Here is a 27,121-nt window from a genome sequence, read left to right on the forward strand (position 1 = left end):
TGTTTTAATTTATTTTTACTCAGCCTTAGGATGAAGGATTTCATATCATTTTATGAAGAAAATCAATAATTTCATTGACAGAAACTAGCTATGTTTTGTCAAGTAAGGTTTACCAAATATTCTATGTTTTGTGTGCCTGTGGTATACCTTTAGGTTCACCTACTTCCCATAGGGACGCATATAGTGGTACTTACCAGGGTCAGCCTAGCTGCTCTCTATCATGTCTTAATATTGGTGACTAAGCACTTTTCTGTAAAATGTAACCAAACTGTTGAGATGTTTTTCTTTTCTCAGTACTTCTAAAGACAAATTGCCATAGAGGGGAAAAAGAGACTCACAAGATTTTGGCAGATAAATTTTTTATCTCCAAAAGTCATAAGTACAAAATGGAGTGACAAAGATTTTCACATTTTGTGCATTTCTTTGGTCACCTTTCAGCAGCTGGATAAATTACTCTTCACTTATGATTTTTGTGTGAACCTCCCGGCTCTTCACCCGGAGCTTGTTGACCTGGGACTCAGCAATGTCAGCCCGTTCCTCGGCCTCCTCCAGCTCGTGCTGGATCTTGCGGAATTTGGAGAGGTTGACATTGGATTGTTCCTCCTGTGAATGGAAATCCATTTATGAGGAAGAAAAGTTCAGAATTTTTCAGAAATTCAATGGCTCTTGACTTTCCTTTTTACTTAAAAATGAATCACTCTAGCAGATCTTTTAAGAAACCTAGAGAAGTGCTCTTGAATTTGTATTTTTATTTTTTTGCATTAGCTTCTAGAACTCATAGATAACAAGGAAGGACAGGTGACATTTGTATCTGAACTTTTAGAACAGCAAAACATCCTGGAGCTACTACTAAATATCCCAGGTGTCCAGCTTTGTTTTTTTTTGTTTCGTTTTGTGTTGTGTTGTTTTTCAGAATCCTGAGAGTGGAACCAAACCTTTTAAGAATGCAAGTATGCAACCAAACCTTTTAAGAATGCAAGTATGCAATCTATACCAAACCAAACCATTAGGCTTGAATATAAGTTATTGCCATGTGAATATAAATTATTGCCGCTTAAGTTTAGAAACTAAGCAAGAAGTTTGTTTCTTAAAATAGTCTGAGCTGTCTCTGATTATACTCAAATATATAGCAGAGAATTTGAACAGGTCAGTTCTAGTTTAGTCTCTGGTAATCATTCTTATTTAAAAGTCTCAGTGAGAACCTCTAAAATGTGGCATTCAAATTTAGAACAGACATAAAGCTTAGAATCATTAAATAGTATAGCTTGAGAAAAAACTTCAGCTTTTCCTCTTACAGATGAGGAAAGCAGGAACTGAAGAAAGATTAAGCAATTTGTCCAAGGTATGGACAGTTGTGTGTATGTGTGTGTGCACGCCCGTGCACGTGTGTCCGCATACACACATGTGTTTGTTTTCTCTCCCTCCCTCATTCCCCTCCATCCCCATCTTTCTCTCTCTTACCTTAGATGTCAGGGGTAAAATAAAAACCCTCAATGAACAGAGGAACTCATTTGTGATATATAACTATGCATATTTATATGTAGGAAATTGATACTATTTGATTATTAGTCCAGATGAATCATGGGATAGGGAAATGAGATAAAGTGGAGTGTTAAGAATCTACTGATTTGAACATAACCAAGACCTTCTGAGTTTCAGAATCTTATATTTAATGATTTACTTGACATGTTCACTTGTGTATATATGGTATTATGTATCTAAAACAGAATTCCTGTTTCTTTCTTGCCCTGCAAATCTGTTCTTCCCTTTGTTCCCCACTTAAGTGTTACATCATCCACCTAATTACTCAAATCATAAACTTGATAAATTACTCTTAATTGCCTTCTTTCATCTCCCAAGTGCAACCCTACTAGCAATCTTGTAGTTTCTACCTCCAAAATATGTCCTGAATCTCTCCACTTCTCTCTGTTCCACTTTCTTTTCCAAGCCACAGAACTAACTCGAAAAGCTTCCTAACATGTCTCTCTGCACCCACTTGTGTTACCCACTAACCCATTCTTTACATAGTAGCCCGAATACTCTCTTTAAAAAATATAGATCAGGTAATGACTGACCCACATTAAAACCCTCCCTGGCTTCCCAGTACCTTACTGTACTGAGAATAAAATCCAGACTTCTTACCATGGCCTGGAAGACCCTATGAGCTGCCTCCTGCCTGGCTTTCCAGCCCCAGCTGTGGTACTTGCCTCCTTTTTTTTGTCTACTTCTTGAGCCAGACTCTTTTCCACTCAAAAGCTTTGCCTTTGCTCTTCCCCATCTCTAGAACATCTTCTGCTGGCTTGTCAAGCGGTTGGTTTTACCTTAGCTTTGGACTTCCATGTAGTCATTTGTTTTCCTTTGATCCTTCCTCATTTTACTCATCTTTTCTTTTGTTGCTTTAACTAAACTGGCCTGGTCATGTCTGAGAAAAATCACCCCAAGGGGTTGTGAACTCACCGCTTCCTCAGCTTGTCTCTTGTAGGCTTTCACCTTTGCTTGCAATTTGTCCACCAGGTCCTGGAGCCTGAGAATATTCTTGCGGTCTTCCTCAGTCTGAAATAATATTTTCAAGAGTAAGTTTCTTGAAAGTACAAATATCACATTTTGTCATACATATGGCTTTTAATCCCATGTAGACTAAAGTGAAAACTTAGGCCATTTTCCTTACTTGGTAACTGAGTTCCTTCACTTTTCTCTCATGTTTGCGTAGACCCTTGACGGCTTCAACATTGCGCTTCTGTTCACTTTCAACTTCACCTTCAAGTTCACGAACCTTCAAGAAGATGGACATTTTAAGGACATTCACTTGACGAATTTTTACTTCTTCATATGACACACATACTTCTTTTACTCTGCTTTGTATGTAGTTTTTAATGCCCTAGTTCAGTTTTCCTTATTATGAGCTTTTGGGCATGACGGAATAGCTCTCCCTCATCTCGGTATGCCCCACATCATCTAGTAGTGCTAGGTATTCAGAATCATGCGTTGGATTGGAATGAGATAGGAATACGCGCTGATTAGGAGACCCACCCTGGCCTCCAGTTTCTGGATCTGCTTCTTCCCGCCCTTCAGGGCCAGCTGCTCAGCCTCATCCAGACGGTGCTGCAGGTCCTTCACTGTCTGTTCCAGGTTCTTCTTCATCCGCTCCAGATGGGCACTGGTGTCCTGTTCCTTCTTCAGCTCCTCAGCCATCATGGCAGCCTAATTAGCAGTAAAACAGAATGGGTTAAGACAGCTAAGACAGGAAATTAAGATTCAAGTTTGACCACCACTGTGTTACCCTTCACTCACATCAGTGATGGCCTTCTTGGCCTTCTCTTCTGCATTGCGGGCTTCCTGGACGATGTCTTCCATCTCTCCCTGGATTTGGGAAATGTCTGTCTCCAGCTTCTTCTTGGTGTTGATCAGGCTGGTGTTCTGTTTAAAATGTGAAATTTAGAAATATTAGGCACATGAGAGAAAAATTAGGAAGCCTGATGTTCTAATGAACCCATAAACTAATTAACTAAATGAATTCATTAATATTCCTCCTTGTTTCATAAATTATCTAAGTTGACATATGTTTAAAAGACGATCAACTATGGATGTTATAGTTCAGATAAACAAAAATATAGATAATCAAAAAATAAAATATTTTAAACTTTATCCTTCATGAGATCTTATAAATAGATTACTTAATAGTACCAAGATTTCAGCAAGAATGTCATTTTCATACCCTTGTATTTTTTACTATTCTGTTATTACATGCACCTGGGTGTGCAGGAGCTGAACACGCTCACTGGCATCCAGGAGCTCCTGTTCTGCGATTTTCCTGCTCCTCTCTGTCTGCTCCAGAGTGGCCCGCAGCTCCTCGATCTCAGCCTGCAGCAAGTTGGCTCTGCGCTCCACCATGGCCAGCTGCTCCTTCAGGTCCTCCTGGGTCCGGAGAGCGTCATCCAGGTGGAGCTGGGTATCCTGTGAAACAAACCGTCATTGAGACACCATGTATTCAGGGTTGCAGGCACCCCAATTGTCCTGGGACCATCTCTTAGACATATTTACCTTGAGGATGCCTTGGGTGTTCCTGTAGTTCCTCAGGGCCTCGGCAGCCATGCGGTTGGCATGGTTCAGCTGGATTTCCATTTCATTGAGGTCTCCCTCCATCTTCTTCTTGAGCCTGATGGCATCATTCCTGCTCCTGATCTCAGCATCCAGCGTGCTCTGCATGGACTCCACGATTCTAATGTGGTTTCTCTTTAGCTGGTCAATTTCCTCATCTTTTTCAGCAATTTTCCTATCAATCTCAGACTTGACTTGGTTCAACTCAAGCTGGATGCGCAGGATCTTTCCCTCTTCATGTTCAAGAGATGCCTTAATGACAGCAAGAGGTGACATTAGTAGGGTAATGGAAGTGTGTAGTATTCTAGAGATAAGAATGATTTATCCTTCATGAAACCTTATTTATAAATAGATTTCTAAATAGTAGTAAGATTTAAGCAAGAGTGTCATTTTCATGCCCTTGCATTTTTTTACTATTCTCTAACACACACACAGTTTCTGCCTTTGTGCTGCCATCATACATTTTTATTTTGTTGTTATAGAAATTTCTACAAATTATTGAACGTTATTATTGGTTTTATATGCTTCTATCTCCCTAGGTAAGTTGTGTCCTTGAAAACAGGGCCTTTAACTGATTCATCTTTGTTTGTTCAGCGTCTAGCACAGTTCTTGACATATGGTTATGTTGGTTGTATGCATGGTCAGTTCTCTATTCTCATCTCTAGTACATGGAGCAAAAAATATTTTTCATTTCTTTTGATTCACCATTCCTTGCATTTAATAGAGCCCAATTCCTCTTGTAATTGTTTTAGAGTATGCAATAAAATGCTTACCTCTGCCTCCTCTAAAGCAGCCTGAAGTTCAGACTTTTCTTGCTCAACTTGCTTCTTTACTTTTTCCAGTTCATGGATACGCTTTCCTCCTTCTGCAATCTGTTCGGTGAGATCAGAAATCTCCTCTATTGGTGAACAAAAAATATAGAAATTTGTTCACCGATGGAAAAGAGTCTTTCAAATCTTTTATTGTTAAAGAAAAGGTAAAATGTGCTCACGTTGCAAATTCTTATTTTCCCGCTTCAAGGTTTCAAGTTGGTCTAAGGATTCCTCATAAGCATTCTTAATCTTGAATAGTTCTGTGCTGAGGGAGCGGGACTCCTTTTGAGAAGCTTCAAGTTCAGCATGAGTTTCTTCACACTTCTGTTTCCATTCTGACAGGATCTGAAGGTCAAGGAATGGACAAGAAATTTAGTGGAGAAAATTTGATGAGATAAAAACCATCTATTCTAGCAACTCTGAGTTGAGGTGTTCTGGGACTGAAAAAAAAAATTACAAGTGAGAAGAATAGAAACCACAGCAGCACCTCCCCTCTCCACAGACAGCTGCTGATGGGTCGAGAGCCACTGAGGACAGCCCTCAGATGGTTTGAATTGGGCACACTGAAGGCAGTAGGCTATTGTTAATTCTATGTTGAAAGTTGAAGCAAAAACTGGAGAAAATACCTTATCGAAGTTCCTTTGCTTTTTGTCCAGGGCGGCACAGGCAGCATTTGTCCTCTCAACATCAATCATGAGGTCCTCAACTTCATTCTGGAGCCTCTGCTTCGTCTTCTCAAGGGAAGCACATTTGGCATTCACAGCTTCTACATGTTCCTCAGCATCCTGCAGACGCTGAGCCAGCTTCTTCCTAAAAAGTGAGATATGGACAATAAAAGTGAATGGCTGTCAACTGAATTGGGTGTTTCAAAGTACAAGAGAGTGAATTCCACAATCAGACTTCTTTAATACTTTGCTTCTCAAGCTTGTTTTGTAGGTCCAGTTCTATATTAACGCATTCCCATTATCCTACCACCAAATACTGAAAACAACTCTAATTTTGGTATTGCCATACTTCATAGAGTGGCTTTAAGGCCATCCATGACAAGCATGAGCTAACATTTTACCCTTCCAGGTAGCTGTCTTATTCCTCTTCTGTAGAATATTAATATCTACCTTGAATTACTGCTTTGTATGTCTGTGTCTCCATATAATTTTAATCCCCAGAGGGAGAGTCTGTACCGTACTGATCTTTGTATTCTTGTAGGCTGTCCAACATATTAAGGGCTCAAATGTTGGATACATTGAATTCAAATGAAATATATTTGATTTCGTCTGTCTAATTAGGTCCCTTATTTGTGCTAGCTTTTAATTAATCCATAAATAATAAAGAAGCCTTCCCACATCGATATAAATTTTGCATTGAGAACTCCTCTCAGAATCTCTTCTAAGGCGTCTACCAAAACATTAATTCCAACAACAAGGCTGTATATGGTCCCAGAATGTTTTTTCCCTAGTTTTTCATATGTTTTGGGAGCAAGGAAACTGTTTGCCCTTATAGTTCCATTTTAACTAAGTCTGGAACATACTTGGCCTCCTCCAGCTCCTCTGTCCGCTGGATGGCGTCCGTCTCGTATTTGGTCCTCCACTGGGCAACCTCACTGTTGGCCTTGGACATTGCTCTCTGTAGCTCAGCCTTGGCTTCCTGCTCCTCCTCATACTGTTCCCGCAGCAGGTCACAGTCGTGGCGGGAGGACTGCAGGGCGTGTGCCAGGGCACTCTTGGCCTGAGAACATAGAGGTTGGTGACTTAATTTTATATATTTAAAGTGATGTTTGATTCCTGATCTCCTATAGGCCACCAGAAGAAAGTCTGTAAAAGTAAGTGAAAAACAAACAACTACAAGAACAATAATGACAAGAACGACAACAAGTGGAACTTACCTTTATCTCCTCTTCAAGTTGCCTTTTCAGTTCCTCAATCTGTTGTGTAAAAGCTTGTTTGCCCCTCGAGAGCTGGGAAACTAATGAATCCTTTTCATCTAGCTGGCGTGAAAATTCACCTATAAAAGACCCAGGTCCGGAAAACTCAACCTTACTTTGGAAATTAAAACTCTAAAATAAAAACTTGAGCAGGGAAAGGGAGCCAAGTCTGAAACTCAATGGAGGGCATGGGTGACAACAAACCACCAACATCCGCTTTAACCCCGATAAGCAAATCCATGTAAAAATTAGAAGCATGGAGAAATTTGATGCAGATTACATGCTTGTGTACGGCACAAAAGATTTCAAGAGATATTTATGATTATTTGATCATAGTCAGAATTGATGAAGAAATGTGAAAAAAGTGTAAATCAAGCCAACAAAATATTCCAGTACTTTTTATTTTATGTAAGGCAATAATGTTGACTAATTTGCCTTCCATTGAAAGTTGGTTGAAACAAAGGATTTATACTGTGGAAAATAAGAGACTTTGGGCAATTTCTTCTGTAAGTAGAAGTGATAGTCAAAAGAAATTCTGGAAGGATTTTTATATTAAGAAATGATTAAGTGGTCTCCCATCCCCAGAATGAATTGGTTTCTGGATAAGTACTTTCCAAACTAAATGGCATTTACACATGTCTTTAATTTTTTAAGCACCATAATGCAGAAAATACACTATATTATGTTAGAAAGGTAGGAAAACTTTTCCACACCATTTTTAAACTAGTTATCTTGAACTCTATCTCTTTGGCATTTAATAAGAATTATCTTTTTTTTTAAACACCACTGAGTTAGGAGGAATAAACATGTATTGAGGAAGAGAAACTACAAGGAACATTTTGACTCCTTGAGGATATAGTTTTTCTTTTTCATGAAGTGTACTGACCACCTTTTAACAAAAATAAAAAAAACTTATTCTGAACTTTGTTATAGAAAGAACGTACTTGAATACCAAAGATGTAGAGTGATTTTCCAACACTTTAACCTGCCTGTTACTTTAATAGCCTAAATTACCCATAAAACAATTTCCATCTTGTTATCTGTACTTGGGGAGATAGAACTTTGGTAGAAAGTTGGACAGGTCAGTAGGAGGAGGAATAAATGCAGAAACTTTCCAATTTCTCTAATCAAAAATCTACAAATCTTACTTGAATGCTTCTCAGTTGGGTTGTGGTCTTGAATATTTCCCTACTTAACCATGTTAGTTACCAGTAATTGGCAAGACTTCAGGAAAAAGACTGGAGTAAACATTCTTGGACAAGTCGCTTCATCACCACCATAATCCGCTGTCTTTAAAATGGGGATAGTATTACACAGACTAATGAGGAAAATAAAGTAACACATAGCTTGTGAAAGCATTTTGAAAAGTGAAAAGAGGTACTGTAAGGATACACTTTGTTTTTGATAACTTTCTGATTAAAGCCAAATCTTCCTTAAAGTCTTCAAAACTAAAAGGGCCTGATTCTATTTCTCTCTCTCTCTCTCTCTATAGATATATGTGTGTATATATATATCTTTCATATATATACACATATATTTCTCTCATATATATGAAAGAAAGCAACCTCATGCCAGTGGTCAATAATGTTTTCATATTAGTGGGGATCTCCCAGGGAGGTAGTATATGACCTCAAGTAACTAAATGCAGTTTCTCAGCAGATCGCACATGCAGGGTGAATTCATCATTCAAGGTCAGTACTGGTAAATGGCCCACCTGATTCTGCCTGCAGGCGCGCTCTCTGCGCTGTGAGGTCATTGATCAGCCGCTGCTGCTCCTCTTCCTTGGTCTTAATTTCACTCAGTTGATCTTCTAGAGCGCGGCACATCTTTTCAAGGTTTCCCTGCATTCAAAAAGTGGTAGAAGGCATCTCAAGTCAGTAGTTGGACCAAAGAAAGTTTCAGTAATCTAAACATTCCATAGGAGCTGCAGTACTCATTTATTCTGAGAAGAAACTATCTTTACAAACAAAACCAGCAAAGGTCTTAGATTGTGATGGAAAGACTAATACATAGTCCAAGCATACTGCCACTGAATTGCTAATCTAACTACTTTACTAAATTGTACTATCCATGATATGAATAAAAGGGCACCTGATTTAGTTCATGAGATGTTTTTGAGATACAAATCATATTTGTGCTGAAGGGAAAAACAAAAAAATCAAATAATGCATGTGAAGTGTTGATTGTACCTTGGCTTTGGAGACGGTCTCCATGTTACCAGCAAGGTCATCGATCTCCATCTTCATCTCACTCTTCTCCTTCTCCAGCTTCTGCTTCACCCGCTGCAGGTTGTCAATCTGCTCCCCCAGCTCGGCCACACTGTCTGCATGCTTCTTCCTCAGGGTGGCCGCCGTGGCTTCGTGCTGCAGGGTGGCCTCCTCCAGGTCCCTGCGCATTTTCTGGAACTCAGCCTCCCGCTTCTTGTTCATCTCAATCTGGGCGGAAGTGGCCCCACCGGCTTCTTCCAGCCTCTCGCTGATCTCCTCCAGTTCCCTGGAGAGGTCAGAGCGCTGCTTCTCTGCTTTGGCCCGGGAGGCCCTCTCTGCCTCGATTTCCTCCTCCAGTTCCTCAATACGGGCCTGGAAATGGTGAAAAATATTAATATAAACTCAACTTCTTGGTGTCAGTAACTTTTGGATGTTGAATTAGCCTGGTGAAAATCATTTAACGTACTTGTAACTCCTTGATTTTCTTCTGCAGCTGCATTGCAAGGGCTTGTTCATCTTCAATCTTGCTTTGCAGACTGCTCATTTCAAACTCTTTCCTATTAGAAAAGCACTTTATGTCAGTCTCAGAAATATTAAGAGTAATTTCCCCCCAAAACTCTTGTCCTGAAACTGCTTACTTTTTAAGCTTTTCATCAAGTTGTTGTTTGTCATTTTCTATATCCATTGTGGATTCTTGAGCCAATTTTAGGTCTCCCTCTAGTTTTCTCTTTGCTCTTTCTAGATCCATCCGGATTTTCTTTTCTTGTTCCAAAGATCCTTCAAGCTAAAAGTTAATAATCCATGAATATGGTTCTCAGAAGGATACCACCTTTTGTCCCAGATTAAATTTTTCAACATTATATCTATTCAGCGAACTATTTTTTCTATGAATTAGGCAGATTTGTCCCATTGATTCCATTCTCCTTGGTATTTACCTAGTCGAAAGAGTCATCATTTAAAAGGTAAAATATGCCTCTTTGTCACATTGTTACAATAAGTTACTAGTGAGACATTATGCTTTCTGCATCTCCCCACTGGAATCCAATACTTTTCCAGCTGGGATGGACACCATGCTAATACTTCCAAACCATGACTTTTTTAATGTCTCCCTTACTCAGGCATTTTCAGTGGGTTCTTCATCTTCCACATTCCTAATTCTGAGTGTCCTTTGTTTCTGTGAGAGAAAACCTTATTGATCATTACAACTTCTTTGCTGTTGCTATGCTGCCTGCTTAAAACACCCCCCCTCTTCTGTAACTGCACATAGCCACTTGTCTTTCAAGCCCAGCTAAAGACCTGCTTTGCTTGTATAGCTTTTCTTTGTGAACACGTTAAGCTTCCTTTCCCTCAATTCTTTTACCCATATTGTCTACTATTCACAGTTAACTTTCTTTATTGATTTTAACAACTTTCTTGTGTGTACATCTTAGTCCTTGTAATAGGGATGGTATTCCATATTCCTCATTCATAGGAGGTACTTGATAAATACTCACTACGTCATAAAAACACAAACTCACGCTTACTTAGTTTGTTACAAAATTTTTAAAAAATCGTTTTTATATAATGTTAAGCTTACGTCATCCACTTGTTGTTCAAGTTTGATTTTAGCTTTGGTCAGGGTGTTGACTTTGTCCTCCTCTGCCTGCAGGTCATCCAGGGTCTGCTGGTGGGCCTCCTGGAGAGCCTTCTTCTCCTTGGTCAGCTTAGCGATGGTTTCGTCCAGACCTGCCATCTCTTCTGTGAGGTTTTTCACCTACAAAAGTGAAGAAAGCAGCTTAGTTGTTCTAAAGCAGCTGAGTTGGGTGGCAGAACCTCTATACTGTATTGTAGAATATGATTGATACCTTGTTCTCTGTGGCATGTTTCTCCTTCTCAACCTTGGCTAGTGTCAGCTCAAGGTCATCAATGTCTTTCTTGAGTTCTGAACATTCATCCTCCAGTTTCCTCTTCTTGGCTGTCAGCTCAGCATTGATCTCTTCCTCATCCTCAGCTCTTTCAGTCACCTCTTTGATTTTGGCCTCTAGCTGGATTTTGGTTTTGATCAGCTGGTCACACCTTTCCTCTGCATCAGCCAAGCTGTCAGCTTCCTGAGAAGAGGTAATAGATACTTACAGATTTTAGTTTCCTAGACATGTTCAGATTTTATTAATATTTCGAAACCAAACAAGTGAATTGTTTTAAGGCTTCAGGTTAATTTTTATTAGCTTTCTACCATTCAGCAAATATTTATTGGGCACTTATGAGTCTGGTGATAAAAAAAGGAACTTAAGTCATGGTTCCTGGTGAAATTATGTTACAATTATATTTGCTATAACATATATAATGTGTTGCTATATAATTTCAGGTCAGCCAATTTTCTTTTTTTAATATTTATTTTCAGGAGCATTCAATATATGAAAAACCAATAGACAGAAGGATTGGGTTTCTAGCAGGTTGCTAGGAGAGAGGGGTACTATCAGAAAAGTGCCTTAAAAGGAAGAAGTGTCATCCAGTGACAGAGTAGCTTGGAACTAAAGGAACACCTGGAAGCACCAAAGGGAATGGAACATGTTCAAGGTGATGCTTAGAGAAGTAGCAAGCATATTTCTCATGAGAAGAAATAGGAGTTGGGATAAACTGTGAGGGAAGGACCATGTCTCTCATTCAAACTTACATCCCTGTCTGGAACTTCACCCAATATTTATTAGTGGATAGTTGATAGAATATTATTAAGCAGAGGTTATATAATACTATCCTCAAAGGAGAGGAGTATTCTTGGATAGATTATCTCCTGTTTCTTGAAGGCATGATGAACCACTCCTCAGTGTGGAAAACCCTGATCTATACAAAGTACAGGAAAGTCACAGTGCCAACCTAGGTCTTCGCAATTCATCATTCTTTAGATTTTCTAAATATGTGTCCCAAACTTGTAGGCACAATGGGACTAGTCCATTCCCTTTCTGAATTCAGAGAACTGGGAGGGTAACTTTTAATGTTTCTGCTGTTGGTTTTGGTGGCAGCAATTGAACTGTCTTGTTATTTGGGTTACAAAAATGGGTTAGGTAGTGGCTCTTGAGCAAATATTTCTTCCCAAGCCTCTGGATAGTTACTGGGACATTAGAATGAGAATATCTACCCTGTCTCTCATACTTTGCATAAAAATAGGCATTATCTATGGAAGACATTGCCATTATCCTTACCAGAAAGCATTGCCATTATTCTTGCCATAATCCTACTCTTTCAGGTACTAAAAAGTTTCTAAAAATAAAGTGGAGCAGAAAGTTGCTCGGGGATTGTAGATACAAAATTCAGAATATTAATTTCAAGTTAATGCATTTTCATCAAAATCTCCTTCCTCTTCACGGACAATATTTTTCTTTTTCACAGCTCTTACTTGCATTTTTCAGTAGGGAGAATTTAGGGAACAAAGCTCACTTTATTTCCTGTTCACATTCTGCTATGGAAAACAACAGAGGGGAAGGAAAAATGCTTTTATTTTTCCCTTCTTGACAGCAAAGAATCCTACCACAGTGATTTTTAGTAATATTGTGTATGGAATTTCATAGAACATTCTAAGGAGTTGTGGATTATTAAAGATTCATAACCTGTCCCTTATTTAGTGGAATCTAGACCTCTCCTTAGTGACCACTGAGCTGAAGTTTTAGCATCAGATTGCAGGAAATGACTTCTGGATACTCACAGCTTGAACTTGGAGTTGCAAGTCATTTTTTTCTTGCATCAGAGCAACCATTTTTTCTTCCAGCTCTTTTCTTTTGGCCTCAGCTTTTGCAAGGCTTTCTTTCGTTTTCTCAAATTCTTCCTTCATGTTGGCCATCTCCTTCTCTGTCTCTGCACTCTTGAGGAGGGGTTTGATCTTGAAATACAGCTTCATCCAGGGCCAGTGCTTCACATTCATGAAAGCACGGACATTGTACTGGATGCAGAAGATGGACTCTCTGTCATAGGAACAGAAATGTTCAAATCAGATTATAATAAGAAGCAGAATTAAAAGGCCTAGGATGATGAGGTTAAGTAAATAATTCTTTACTTAATACCTTCTTTCCACCATTTTCTGGTACTCCACTCTTGCCAAGAACCCTCTACACATGGCCTGGGTTCGGGTAATCAGCTGGGCCAGCTTCTCATCTCTCATCTCCTCTAGGAGCCCCAGAAGACCAGCTTTGAAAAAGACCTATGTGTGGGAAGAATTTCAGATCAGAAAATTTACATAAAATTCAAAGGGACAGGGGTAACGTCAGGTAGGATTTACAGAATATTACCTTGGTGTGCCCAAATTTATACTGGGTGTGGTCAACATCAATGGACCCAAGGAGCTTCTCAGAAGCCTTCTTGCTATCGATGAATTGTCCTTCAGGGATAGCACTTGCATTTAATACCTTGTATCTGTTTAAGCCAGGCAAAAAAAATGATATGGCTGTTGTCACAGACAAGAAATCTTCCTGTCTGGCTATAGAAACAACATAGCCACTGGGTAATCTGAAATAAACAAGAACTCATATCTACCCCTTTATCTATCCTCTGTATATTCAAAAGACTTCAGATTTTTCTTATGTCAATATGAAGTTTGTTAAGTGAGTTTATCTTCTCTTCAATTTTAAGAGGAGGTATAAAGGGTTCTTTCATTGAAAAATGTTTAAGAAGTAATAAAAACCTTAAAATAATATACAGCAAAAATGTCTGACCTCTGTTTGAAGTCTGCATAAAGGATTCTGCTCGGGAATCCTTTCCTACAGATGCGGATGCCTTCCAGCACCCCGTTACACCTCAGCTGGTGCAGGACAAGCTCATGCTCCATGGCACCTAAAAGAATGAATCCACATGCCATACTTCCTGGTCTATTGCACACACGCTGGAGCTTGTCTGGATATCAGAAATGTCTTACCAGGAGTTTTAGTTTCATTGGGGATGATGCACCGCACAAAGTGGGGGTGAGTGCTCCTCAAGTTGGTCATCAGCTTATTCAGATTCTCCTGTGGAACCATGTGAGTTTACATTTTTAAAAGTGTACTGTTTTCTACATTCATATTTACAGACATAATCATTGTGATCTATGATACTGGTTTAATTCTTACGAATAGTATCCAGATGAAAATTTTCAAAGAGTTATCTCTGGAATTTCCACATTCCCAATATGTCCTCCTATTTTCTGTTGGTGTGCATTAGAAACATAGATTTCTACTAGCTGTTGAAGTGACTGTTCACTGCTGTTGAATTTCCTAGTATATGTTTTAAATTCACTATGACACTCTAAATACATGGAAATACTCTACCCATTCTCTTTTTGCCTAGATACATGGTCTGATTTTACTACTAATCAATGCCTTCCTCTCATTCTCCCACTTTTTTCTTTTTCTTTTCTTCTTCTTTTTTTTTCTTCTGAGACAGAGTCTTGCTCTGTTGCCCAGGCTGGAGTACAGTGGTGCAATCTTGGCTCACTGCAACCTCTGCCTCTCGGGTTCAAGCAATTCTCCTGCCTCAGCCTCCTGAGTAGCTGGGATTACAGGCACACGCCACCACCCCCAGCTAATTTTTGTATTTTTGGTAGAGACGGGGTTTCACCATGTTGGCCAGGCTGGTCTCGAACTCCTGACCTCAAGTGGTCCACCCGCCTCAGCCTCCCAAAGTGTTGGGATTACAGGCGTGAGCCATGGCGCCCAGTCACACCCACTTCTTTCTTTACCTGACTTTCACTTGTATCTGTGTGTCTATCACATGCTTATTCTTTGCCATAGATACAGAGCTGTATCCTCCTGCTTATTCCACAGAAAGTGGCCTTTATTAATGCCTATTCTGGGAATTGATAGAAAACTGACAGCCATGTTACCAAGTGTGTAAAGTTTTCCATCTTTTGGAAATCCTGGGTTTTCCAAATATCTACAGCATCAGTTATTAGAGATGGAATCAGAAATGGGATTGCCAAAAGAAAAATAGACTTTCCTTTTTTTCCTTGAGATGGAGTCTTGCTTTGTCGCCCAGGCTAGAGTGCAGTGACATGATCTCAACTCACTGCATCCTCCGTCTCCTGGGTTCAAGCGATTCTCATGCCTCAGCCCCCTGAGTAGCTGGGATTACAGGCGTGCACCACCATGCCCGGCTAATTTTTATATTTTTAGTAGAGACGGGGTTTCATCATGTTGGCCAGGCTAGTCTCAAACTCCTGGCCCCAAGTGATCTGCCTGCCTTGGCTTCTCAAATTGCTGGGATTACAGGCATGAGCAACTGTACTCGGCCGTATTTTTTTTTTCAAGTGCTATTTTTTTTTTTTATCACATCTGGTTTCTTATTTCCTTCTTTTGACGGGGGCTCCAATTCCCACTACTGTTCTATCTTTAGCTTTCAAAATCTACTCATTTCTGTTCTATACCAATATATCTTTAAGCACCTAAATCACTTGGAGGCTCCCAAAGCCTCAAGCAAATCTCAGCTTTACTTAATCCTATCCCAGTGGAGTCTTTTAAGTGTTAAATGACCTCATTCTCAGGCCCCAGAATTGAATTTTGCTGTCTGATACTGACTTCTGCAATTCACTTTCATCTCCCCTGACTCCTGTGTCTTCTGAATAGTGAAGTGTGTCTTCCAAACTATCCCCAAGCTCCCTAAAACTCAGTTTTACCACTACCAGCTGAACTATCTCATTGAGTCACATCCAGTTCTAGAATCCTTGAAAGATTAGTTTTTCCCCCACACCATAGAATACATTTAATATCCTAAATCTAATTAGACAGAGAAAATGAAGTTTGTACCCTGAAGAGAGCAGACACGGTCTGGAAAGAAGAACCCTTCTTCTTACCACCTTTCTTTCCACCAGCCTCTAAGGGGAAAAAAAAGAAGCAATCATAGGACGGCCTTTCTCTGGTTATGGTTTTTGTTGTTTGTTTTGTCTTTTTTTTTTTTTTTCCTGAGACACTGGAGTGCAGTGGCGTGATCTTGGCTCACTGCAACCTCCACCTCCCAGGTTCAAGTGATTCTCCTGCCTCAGCCTCCCGAGTAGCTGGGATTATAGGCACCTGCCACCACACCCGGCTAATTTTTGTATTTTTGGTAGAGATGGGGTTTTGCTGTGTTGACCAGGCTGGTCTTGAACTCCTGACCTCAGGTGATCTACCCACCTTGGCCTCCCAAGATGCTAGGATTATGGGCACCGCATCCGACCTCTGGTTATGTTTTATATATTAGGTAAAAGATTAATTATATTGATAATTACCTGCTTCTGCTGCCGTTGCCCCAGTAAAGAGGAGAGCCAGAGTCTTCATTGCAGACTTCTGGTACAGCCCCACCACAGTCTCATTCAGGGGGTCCTTGTTCTTGTCGAGCCAGCCGGCAATGTTGTAGTCCACGGTGCCAGCATAGTGAATCAGAGAGAAGTGAGCCTCAGGCTTGCCTTTGGCAGGCTTGGGCTTCTGGAAGTTATTGGATTTTCCAAGATGTTGTTCATACAGCTTGTTCTTGAAGGAGGTGTCTGTTGCCTTGGGGAACATGCACTCCTCTTCCAGGATGGAGAAGATGCCCATAGGCTGGAAGCATGAAAAGAAAGAAATGCCACTTGAATTCTGTCTGCTTATAGAAATAACATGTGACATTAATAATGATCCCATCTGAATCAATTCACCGTTTAATTCTACAGAGTTAATGAAAACTCATTCCTTTGGTCAAAAGTTGTTAACTTAACAAATATTTATTGGGTGCTGATCAGGAGCCACGTGCTGTGTCAGGCTCTGGGATATGATAGAGTAAGACAGATGAGGGCTGTGCTCCTGTGGAGTTTGTGTCTTTACCCCAGAGACCTTAGAGCAATATTTCTCCAAGTGTGACTTGCAAATTAGCTGCATCAGAATCACTTGTTCAAAATGAGGATTCCGATGTTTCATCCTACACTTACCAGAAAGTATTTCTAGGGGTGAGATGAGGGAAACCTGCAACTGTACATTCTTGGTGAGTCTTTCACATACTGGAATTTAAAAGCCTCTGCTTTAACGCACAGTAGTAGAAATTCATACTTCTAATGCAGTAATGATGACTTTAGGATGACAAAAAAGTAAAAACTATTCTAGTCAGTGCACCTTTTGTAAGGAATGATGACTTTAAATGTAAGACTTTGTATTGCAAACTGTGGGTAAGTGTTGAGTTCGGACTCTATAGAAAATATTTAATCTCCTTTTATCAGAATATCTACCTCAGAGTTGGCAAAATAAGGAATTTTCCTCATGTTTTTCACAAGTAGAAATATTTAGCCATTGCCTATATCATCAAGATTTTATGATTTTCTTTTAAATACTATACAGCAGTACGATCTGTGGTCTGTAAAAAGCAAGCCAACCTTCTCGATGAGCTCGATGCAGGCAGCCAGGTCCATCCCGAAGTCAATGAACTCCCACTCGATACCTTCCTTCTTGTACTCCTCCTGCTCCAGCACGAACATGTGGTGGTTGAAAAACTGTTGCAGTTTCTCGTTGGTGAAGTTGATGCACAGCTGCTCCAGGCTGTTGAACTAAATAAGTGGAAAATACAAATTAGCCTTCCATTTATAATGAAATCTTCTCTTTGAAAGTGGTGTTTTTTTAGTTAGCCAAATTGCCCTCTTAGGATGGTATCGTTTTATCCTGCCTATACCTACGCAATGAAGTTTTTGCTGCTGTTAGCATACTTGTTAAAATTGTCTCTTCAACACCCGTCAAACAAGCTCTGAATGATGCTTTCCTATGCAATAAAAAAAAGTTGTTTGGAGCTGGAGGCCGTTATTCTTAGCAAACTAACGCAGGAACGGAAAACCAAATACTGCATGTTCTCACATATAACTGGGAGCTAAATGATGAGAACACATGGACATATAGAGGGAAACAACACACAATGGGGCCTATTGGCGGGTGGAGAGTGGGAGGAGGGAGAGGATCAGAAAAAAATAACTCATGCATACTAGGCTTAATGCGTGGGCAACACAGCTTTCCTATGTCACAAACCTGCACATGTACCACTGAACTTAAAAGTTTTTTTGAAAAGGTTGTTTGGTTTTTACAGTATTTGTTTTAGTTGGTTAGAGGTTTCTTAATGATTTATTATTATGTTGTAAACTAGCTAAGTTTGTTAGATCTGAGCCATTATGGTCTGTATGTTGTCCTTAATATTAAAATTTCAACAGCTAATATTTGGTGAACATGTAGTCTACAGTAGACACTATGCTAAGTGCCTTGTATAAGTGACTGCATTTAATCCTCACAGCTACCTTTGTATGGTGGTATCATTTGCTCATTTCATGGATGAGGAAACACTATTAGAGAGGCTAAGTAACTTGTGTAAGACCATGGCAGTAAGGGTCATGGCAGAAACCCCAACATTTTGATACCAGAGCCAGTGTTTGTAACTACTCTCAGAACTTGAGTAGGCCTTCCCTGCTTTATTATTCAGGACACTTACATAGAAACACAATTGAGGATGCCCTTATTTAAAGGCACTATCACCATACAGAAAAGTCAAAGGAGCTCTACAAGGGGGAAGCTTGTAAGCTTAGTCAAGAGATAGGCTGCCTTGTCAGCAACTGCAGAAACATAATTCAGATACCCAATGTGACCTACTCTGGGACCCACAGTTCACAGGGGCAGAGTATTGAGTGAATAACTTTGTAGAAAGTCTGTGTGTGGGTACATCTGAGTATGTCCATCAGGAACTCAGCTGTAAAGAAGACTTGAGTTTTGGCAAGCATATGCTAAGTCAAGAAGCCAGTCACAAATACCACATATTATCTGATTCCATTATATGATGTGTGCAGAACAGCCAAATCCAGAGACAGAAAGTGGATTAGGGGTTTCTGTGGCCTAGGGGGAGGACAAAATGGAATTTCCTGTTGGGGTGATGAAAATGTTCTGAAATTGTTGTGATGATAGCAGGTACCTGTGAATATACTAAAAACCATTGAATTTTATACTTTAAATAGGTGAATTGTATGATACGTTAATTATATCTCGATAAAGCTGTTACTTAAAAAAAAAAAAAAAGCTCAAAATGATTGCAAGTACCCTGTCATTAGTTTTCTTATTTTAAAAAGTGTGATTTGCTTTTTCTGTTCCTGCTTGATGACAGATTATTCCTTTCTTCCCACGTTGGCTTGGAAATGTCTGGAAGTGCCTCCATTTCTAAAATTTCATCCAGTTTCAATCAGTCCATACATAGACAAAAGTTTGGAAGTGCAACCTCTAAATGAGACACATCCAAGATACTGCTGTCAAGTGGAGGATTTCCTAAGCTGTGTAACAGATACTCTGTTAGGCAGACAAATTTGAGTTTATTTATGGTGCCATTTCTATACTCAATACCTGGGTGTTGCAGAGGTTCTCCTAATAATTAAACACATTTCATTTCTCAACAAACAGAATCTCAAAGTCTTTCTTTTAAAGACGTTGTCTTCTCCACTGCCATCTTTGATTCTATTGTTGCCCTCACTATCTTACTGTTTACTGAGTGCTGCCTGCATGCTTGGGGACTGTGTTAAGGGCTGAAAATTCAGAAATCTTGAAACTAGCAGACAGATCTCAGAAGTGAGTCTGTGATCTGGAATGCTAAGTGCTTTACCTACCGGTCCTAGTTGAATTTTCCCAATGATCAATCGGGTACCATTTCCCATTATTACACAGCTAGTAATTGGCAGAGCAGGAGTTTGAATACAGGTCTGTCTCATTCCAAAGTTCATTTCCTTTCATGGTCTTTTGGTGCTCTTTCATGTGTCAGTTAAGTTTATAGTGCAGCTATTTTTCATAGACCCTTTCCATAAGTGACTACAGTCATGCTATAAGACTGCAGCAAAAAGCTTGCTTGTTGGAAACTTTTTTTGGTACAATTTTTCTGCTAACTCACATCAAAGATCTCGAAGCCAGCAATGTCCAAGACCCCGATGAAGTACTGCCTGGGCTGCTTGGTGTCCAGCTGCTGGTTGATGCGGGTGACCATCCATAGGAACATCTTCTCGTAGACGGCTTTGGCCAGAGCACCCACCGCGTTGTACACCTTCACAGATAAAGTTTGTTGGTGTTGTTAAAGGCATGCCATGAAGGCCTGGGATGTGTGTGATTCATTGAGGTCATGTACTTACCTGCTGCACAGTCTGACCTTTGGTGACAAACTCATTGCCGACCTTGACCCTGGGGTAGCAGAGGGCTTTGAGCAGATCTGCAGAGTTCAGATTTTGGAGATAGGCTGCCTTGTCAGCAACTGCAGAAACATAATTCAGATACCTAATATGACCTACTCTGGGACCCACAGTTCAAAGGGGCAGAGTATTGAGTGAATAACTTTGTAGAAAGTCTGTGTATGGGTACATCTGAGTATGTCCATCAGGAGCTCAACTGTAAAGAAGACTTGAGTTTTGGAATGGACGTTTTTGCCTATATTCTCTCATTAAGCCCAGATGGAGATTCATTTGGTACCTTCAGTGCCATCTGGCTCAGCTTGCTCCTCGCGCTGCTTTTGCTTGAATTTCATGTTCCCATAATGCATCACAGCCCCTGTGAGCTTATAGATGGACACTCTTTCATCTGACGTGAAGCCCAGAATTTCAATGGCACTCTACCAGGAGAGATGAGAAGACAAAGATTAGGGCACAAGAGAATTTATACTGTATCCTTTACACACATATAGACGGCTATTATTGCCATTCCCATTCATAATGGATTTTAAATGAAAATTCATGTATAACTTACATCTGTAGCCATCAACTCTTCTTGGTCATCAATGCTGGGCACTGTGATCTCCCCTTGACTGACGAAGGCATAGTCATATGGGTTGGTGGTGATCAGGAGCATTTCTGGGTCACAGAATTCAGGGCATTTGTTTTACATTAGAAGATAGTACAGTGACAATCTTCTAGCTGTGAATTTAAGTTATTTCTTACCAATTAGATCTGGCTTCTTGTTAGACATGATCTGATAAAAAATATGATAGCTTCTTTCAGCTTTTAGCTGGAAAGTAACTCTAGACTTCTCCAGAAGATCTGCAACAGAGAGTAGACATCAGATTACGGGGGAAAATTACACAGTGTCCTGGAGTGATTTGGGGACTTGGGATCATTAGCTAAATCTCATTGGCCTCTTGAGATTTCAGCTGAATGTTCCTGTGAAGTACCACATATTGTGTCTCTACAAACACAATTGCAGTTCCTCCTACCGTCTGGGAAAAAAGTGAAATATGCTTGGATCAAGACATTCACTTCACATACAGAAGATCCTTGACATTTGGAATATAATCGAGTCCTGAGACTCCCTCTGCAGCATCCTGTTGCCATATAATAGAGGGACTACTAAAAGCAACAGTATTAAAGCTCAGGCTGGGAAGAAATCACATATCCTCAATCCCTGGACAACTTGTTTACTCCTAGTGTTAGTCTTTTCTTTAAAAAAAATTTGAAATCATTCTGGGGCTGGAATACTTTGGACATGCCCAGCAGTTCCTGGCAGTTCCCACAGAAGCATTACCTCATGACTGGAGTGGGTAAAGCACACTGTGGGCTGTGGATAAGACTGACATTAACCACAGGCATGTTTGGCAGCAGACTGGTGCTTTACAAGCTCCATATTCAGCAGGAGCTGCAAAGTGTTCCTCCAAACCAATATTTGCCATTCTTGGATTCTATTTAGGAGGTCCTGTTACTCACATGTTTCAATATCAGCAGAAGCCAGTTTCCCTGTGGTACCGAAGTGGATCCTGATGAATTTACCCTTGTAAGGAAAAAAGATGTTGTTATACCCAAAACTTGAAGTGCATAGTAGGGATGCCATTGAAATAATTCAGACATGCTTTCTCTGGCATCTAAAGGCAGAGAAGACCCTTCGGCAACCAAGAGACTTACAAAGCGAGAGGAGTTGTCATTCCTCACGGTCTTGGCGTTGCCAAAGGCCTCCAGTAGGGGGTTGGCACTGATGATTTGATCTTCCAGAGTCCCCTGCAAAGGCAAGAGCAGTCCTTGCATCTGGGGCTTGGGAAATTTCCTACCCGAGAGTCCCAACAGAGCCTGGATTGTGACTGTGACAATCAGACTCACCTGCATTTTGCCAGAAGTAACTTCTTCCTTCTTCTTCTCCCCAGTAACTGCAATTGTTGCAAAGTACTGGATGACACGCTTGGTGTTCACAGTCTTCCCCGCACCAGATTCTCCGCTGTCAAAGGCCAAACACATGACACATTAAGCACTGCGACAAATGAAACTACAACTACCTCGTGCCTTTGTCTTTATATCTCTATCAGAGAGCCTTTTACATCTTTCTTTTCAGCCTACATATAGCTCATATTATTTCTAGTGCTTTGCACTGACAAGAAGTAGAAAAGATCAGTCATTATTCATTTAACACGTATTTCTTGAGTGTTTATAATGTGTCAGCTTTTTTTTTCTGGGTGCGGAGACCTGGGCTTGAAGGGTCTGAAAAGCAGCTACTCAGCACCTCTGTAGTGAATGGAGCAGTTGGTAGGAAACTCTATGAAACGTGCATGTGTTTTTCCATTTCCTCGTACTAGAGACATGGCTCAAGGTTGGTCTTTGAAGGAACAGACATTCTCTAAGTGGGCCTTAAAAATGAACCGCTAGTAATATTTCCAAACTGCTGTACCTTTCGAATGCTGTATGCTGCTCATTGCACTCTACTGGGTTCCAGCCAAGCTCATTTTACACTTTCTACTCACCGCAAAGTTCTATGGAACTTTCAAGCCTGAACTAGCAAATGAGGTGATTTAGAACATTATTATTTTACATTCTAATGCAATGTAAACCTTATAATAAAGCTAAACCTATATCTAGTTCCAGGTTGATCATTCACTGCTTTAGTAGGGAGCATTAACTAATTTCTTCTTTCTGTTTGTCATTTTTCCAGTGAGAATAAACTGCCAATAAATCTCAGAATAGGAATACGTACGTGATCAAGATAGACTGATTCTCCCGATCTAGAAGAAAAACAGTGGACAATCAGCATATGTATCAGTTATACAAACAAAACTTTCTATAGGGAAACAGAGCATTTGAGTATAAGTGTCATGTATTCAATGGGGTTTTTCAATATATTGTGGTAAAGTTATGGTATTATATTTAAGCCTCTTAAATTGGGGGAAGAGACACATAAAAATGTCATATCTTAAATTCCTTAAGTTAATACAGAAAGAAAGTGTGTCCTGTTGGTTTAATATAAAGAGCAGTATTCTCCAAAGCTAGGTACATTCCTTAGTTGTCATCTGTAGATTTCAATGGCATGTTGTCTGCTGATTAGTGCATATAGCTGAAAAATGCATAATATGCTAAAGGCTTGAACTGTCATTTAATAGATTGAAATACTGTTAAGCCATGATTGAGATTTTGTTTCTAAGACAAACAGAAAATATTTAGTGTCTTTTGGCCACCGACTATAGCCCTGACTTCGATCAGCCCTCCCAAAAGTGTACCATGGTGTTAAAGAAAGATGAGGTAAGAGAGGATGCCTCAGTCAAAATAAAATCTTTCTAAGGCAGGAAAACAGTTTCTGTTCATATGTGTGTAACTCCAAAACATCATCTTCATTCAAAGGATATCATCTCTGAGATGTACTCTGATGACTTTAAAGAGATGACAGTACTTGTAAAAGTATCTAATTTATAATTAACAAGAAACTGAGGCACCAAAAGGATTGAACTCCTATTTTTCATTTCTTTCAGATAATATATGATTTATATGATTCAGTTGTTACTTAATCTTGGCTCTTATTTCTTAAATATATAAAATAAATTGTGTATTTCCAAGCAAGGAGACCATACACAAATTCAACTTAATGGGATGGAGCAATAGCATGGCCTAGTAAAGTCAGGGAGGTGTAATCAGGAGAGCAGAGTTTTAATACCAGCTTTGACAGTATGTACTTCTCTGTGCTTTAGTCACCTCTGCTGAACAACTAGGGGGGTGGATTGGGTTTTTTTCTAAAGGTCTTTTTTTAGTTCTAACATTTTGTGATTATGGGTGGTAAAATAATTCATATGAAAACCAGCTGAGCCACTCACCAGTCAGCATGAACTGATAGGCATTGTCAGAGATGGAGAAGATGTGGGGCGGGGCCTCCTGGCGCTTTTTGCCTCGGTAGGCTGTCACCACCTCTGCATTATACACTGGCAACCACTTGTAGGGGTTGACGGTGACACAGAACAGGCCTGAGTAGGTCTGCATCCAAAAAAAGGGGGGGAACAGAATTATTTGATGGGGACCTTAATCATCTACTACTTTTCAAAAACTATTAACTACTCTCATGAGTAGAAGGCCGTGAGAAAGAACTCACGTAGATCATCCAGGCTGCATAGCGCTCTTTGAGGTTGTACAGCACAGCAGGTTCATGCAGGTGAGTCATCATGGCCATGTCCTCGATCTTGTCATATTTGGGAGGGTTCATGGGGAAGACTTGGTCTTCTTTCACCGTTACGGTCTGTCCAGTCAAACAAGAGAGGCCAGATCAAAACATAAGTGTCTGCTAACTTAACCCGAAATGAGGCAGAGTCTAATCAGCTCCAGATGTTTTTACTCACAGCTCCAGCTTCGGTCTTGGCTGTCACCTTCCCCCCTTCCCTGCTCTGCACTGTTGCTTTCACAAAGGACTCCTTGGGGTCCACCACGAAGACTGATGTCTTGGCATCAAAAGGCTTGTTCTGAGCTTCAATTCGCTCCTTTTCAGACTTTCGGAGGAAAGGAGCAGCCTCCCCAAAAATGGCCATCTCAGAGTCGGAACTCATGGCTGCAGGTTACTGATGGCAGCCCAGTTAAGGACCCTGGCTGGCAGAGGAAGAAAAGAAATTGTAGAAATTAAGAAACTGGACCATTAGCTTCACATTTAAAACTTTTTTTAAAAGTTTACCGACCAGTTGAGTGCTTCGTATTGCATTGGGTATGACCACCTCCCTGGCTTGGTTGAGGATGAAATGTCAGTCTCTTTGTTCTGTGCCAGTGCTGACAGATACTTAATCATGCATTTGGAAAGAGATTGTTGTTTCTGGCTCACCTATCGCAGTCTCTTAGCTGCTTTCTCTGTTTCATTTGTTATGTATATTATTCTTTATAAGCTGTCTATCATTGGCTTATGGAGAACATAAAGCTGTAATGGTAGCAGGATAGTCTCTAGTTCTTTCACTTATAGTTTTTTATCTTCCCAACTGGATTATAAGCACCTTGCAGGCAGGGAGTTCTCTTCTTTTTATGGTATCCTTCACACCTCTTAGAACACATGCTGGACACAGAGAAGGGCTCAAAGCTGGCTTGGTGAATTAAAAGAACAATAGGAATATGTTGCTATAATTTTAGGAACTACTCTGTACATGATGGAAATATTTTCATTATAAACTTGGGAGTTACAAAGACTTCCTAATATACTGGAAAGCAGAAATGCATGGATCTTTGTTTTGCATGGTTAAAAAATATTCTATTATCTATCAGTTTCTGTTGTCTCTGTATAATAATTTTGACAAACTCAGCTTCTTCCCTGGTCTTTAGCATTTCTCAAATATTTATTATAAAACATTACCTATGTTTTCTTGCTTTATTGTTAACATTTTTATAACAATTTCACAAGACTTGTTCTTTTCAGGATCCCGTTAACTAGCATTCATTAATGCTGTCATTAATCCTGATGTATATTCTACTTTGTAATAATAAAAGTACCTTTTCCAGGAAAGCTCATTTGGATACATTTTTCACATTTTTCCCATTGAAACTATGTTGACTCTGATAACACAATTAAAATGCTTGCTGAATATGCTCACAATCATGTTTCATATTGTGTGTGTGTATGTGTGTGTGTGTGTGTGTGTGTGTGTATATATTCGTTAATTTTTATTTTACAGATTGTGAAACAACATGCAGATTTAAGCAACTTTTCCAAGGCAAAGATTCAGACCATTCTATTTATCCATTTAGACATCATCTCTCATAGTTTTTTATATTTATAGGGCTGAGGAAAAGCCATAGTATAGAAAATTTAGATTTTCTCGATAATTGAGTAACACTTTGAAATGTTACATTGCATGTTGTTGTAATGCAATCATTTAAAAGATAAACTACAATGCTGGAAATAGTGAATGAAATTCACTATTGTGAATAAAATTCCCAAAGACTCTGAAGAAACATTTTCATATATTGCAAGGGATATGAGTTAATGAGAACCAGTTTCTCAAGTCATTCTCCATTTTTTAAGAGAAGAACGATCAACCATGAAATGGAAATGATTTTTTTTATCACTCCCCTCATCCCGCCCCCTACCACTTCCAAACCACTGCAGAAGATTCCTTGTGCTTTGTGAGCAATGAGAAAAAAAAAAAAAAATCAGAATCTTACCGTAGAGATGCGACCTTAAAGTGGATCAGAACTGTAAGAAAAAGAGCAAATCTCTTCTGATTAAATTATAACAATTCCCAATTGTAGAATAATTCTTAACTGAGAACCAGGAAATGACTGGGAAGACTACAACTTCTAATTAAAATTGCTAAAGAGTAAGCTGGTGCTTCACTGGCAGGGCTGCCAGGGGCAGTGGGAGCCAGGATGTGTGGCATGCGCGGGGGCAGCCAGACATCCCTTACCGTCCTCCAGACAGAACCCTGTCCTCACACACACTTACCTTGAAGCTTTAAGAGGAGAGACAAGTCATACTCATTCCAAGGGTACTTTTATAGGCTCCAATATGGAAAACACGTAACCTCCTCCTCTTTCTTAAAACATATTTGGCAAAACATGTTTTTGGCATTGCCGGTCTCCAAGCCTAATTCCCCTCATATTAAAGATGTTTGGATATAATTAGAAATATTTCCTCTCACATTGGGTTGAGTATATGAATCAATCTCCTATAAATAATTTGAGTCGTTGGCAATCTTAAAGTTGTTGGCCTTTGGAATAATGTAAGGTGTTGTTTCAAAGACAGCTAAGTTCTGGAATCCCTGGACTTTGTTGCCTACTGCTCTTCTGTTTCACAGAGTCGCCTGTGTGAAGTCTTTTCAACTGCCTGCACAGTTATGATAGTATACTCGGGAGGAAAGCTTCTGCTGTTTAGCAGAGTGTTATGAAAACGTTGCTTTCTCTCAAAAAGATTTCCTTTTTTTTTTTGCAATTTATT

At 39.8% G+C, this 27,121-nt stretch overlaps 1 protein-coding gene across 10 annotated transcripts; it reads right to left on the reverse strand.

Moving 5' to 3' along the window:
* Window positions 1–341: 341 nt before the first annotated feature.
* On the reverse strand, window positions 342–27,022 carry MYH1 (myosin heavy chain 1). 10 transcript variants are annotated; one of them, XM_015118485.3, is made up of 40 exons: window positions 26,630–27,022; window positions 26,350–26,380; window positions 24,552–24,795; window positions 24,308–24,451; window positions 24,036–24,192; window positions 22,928–22,955; window positions 22,063–22,177; window positions 21,871–21,963; window positions 21,676–21,739; window positions 20,917–21,015; window positions 20,726–20,829; window positions 20,453–20,591; window positions 20,119–20,237; window positions 19,884–20,033; window positions 17,356–17,526; window positions 16,243–16,552; window positions 15,782–15,849; window positions 13,921–14,008; window positions 13,721–13,838; window positions 13,298–13,421; window positions 13,073–13,209; window positions 12,718–12,973; window positions 10,883–11,125; window positions 10,615–10,791; window positions 9,677–9,822; window positions 9,505–9,595; window positions 9,021–9,410; window positions 8,546–8,672; window positions 6,793–6,911; window positions 6,439–6,635; window positions 5,537–5,720; window positions 5,090–5,255; window positions 4,872–4,996; window positions 4,042–4,350; window positions 3,751–3,954; window positions 3,292–3,417; window positions 3,031–3,201; window positions 2,669–2,773; window positions 2,458–2,553; window positions 343–603 (listed from the first exon to the last, which is right to left on the reverse strand). In XM_015118485.3, exons 3-40 carry the CDS (start codon window positions 24,753–24,755, stop codon window positions 451–453), a joined length of 5,817 nt encoding a protein of 1,938 aa, XP_014973971.3. In that variant the 5' UTR covers window positions 24,756–24,795; window positions 26,350–26,380; window positions 26,630–27,022; the 3' UTR covers window positions 343–450.
* Window positions 27,023–27,121: the final 99 nt, after the last annotated feature.

Source organism: Macaca mulatta, chromosome 16 (genome assembly GCF_049350105.2).
Source record: "Macaca mulatta isolate MMU2019108-1 chromosome 16, T2T-MMU8v2.0, whole genome shotgun sequence".
Classification (NCBI taxonomy): domain Eukaryota; kingdom Metazoa; phylum Chordata; class Mammalia; order Primates; family Cercopithecidae; genus Macaca; species Macaca mulatta.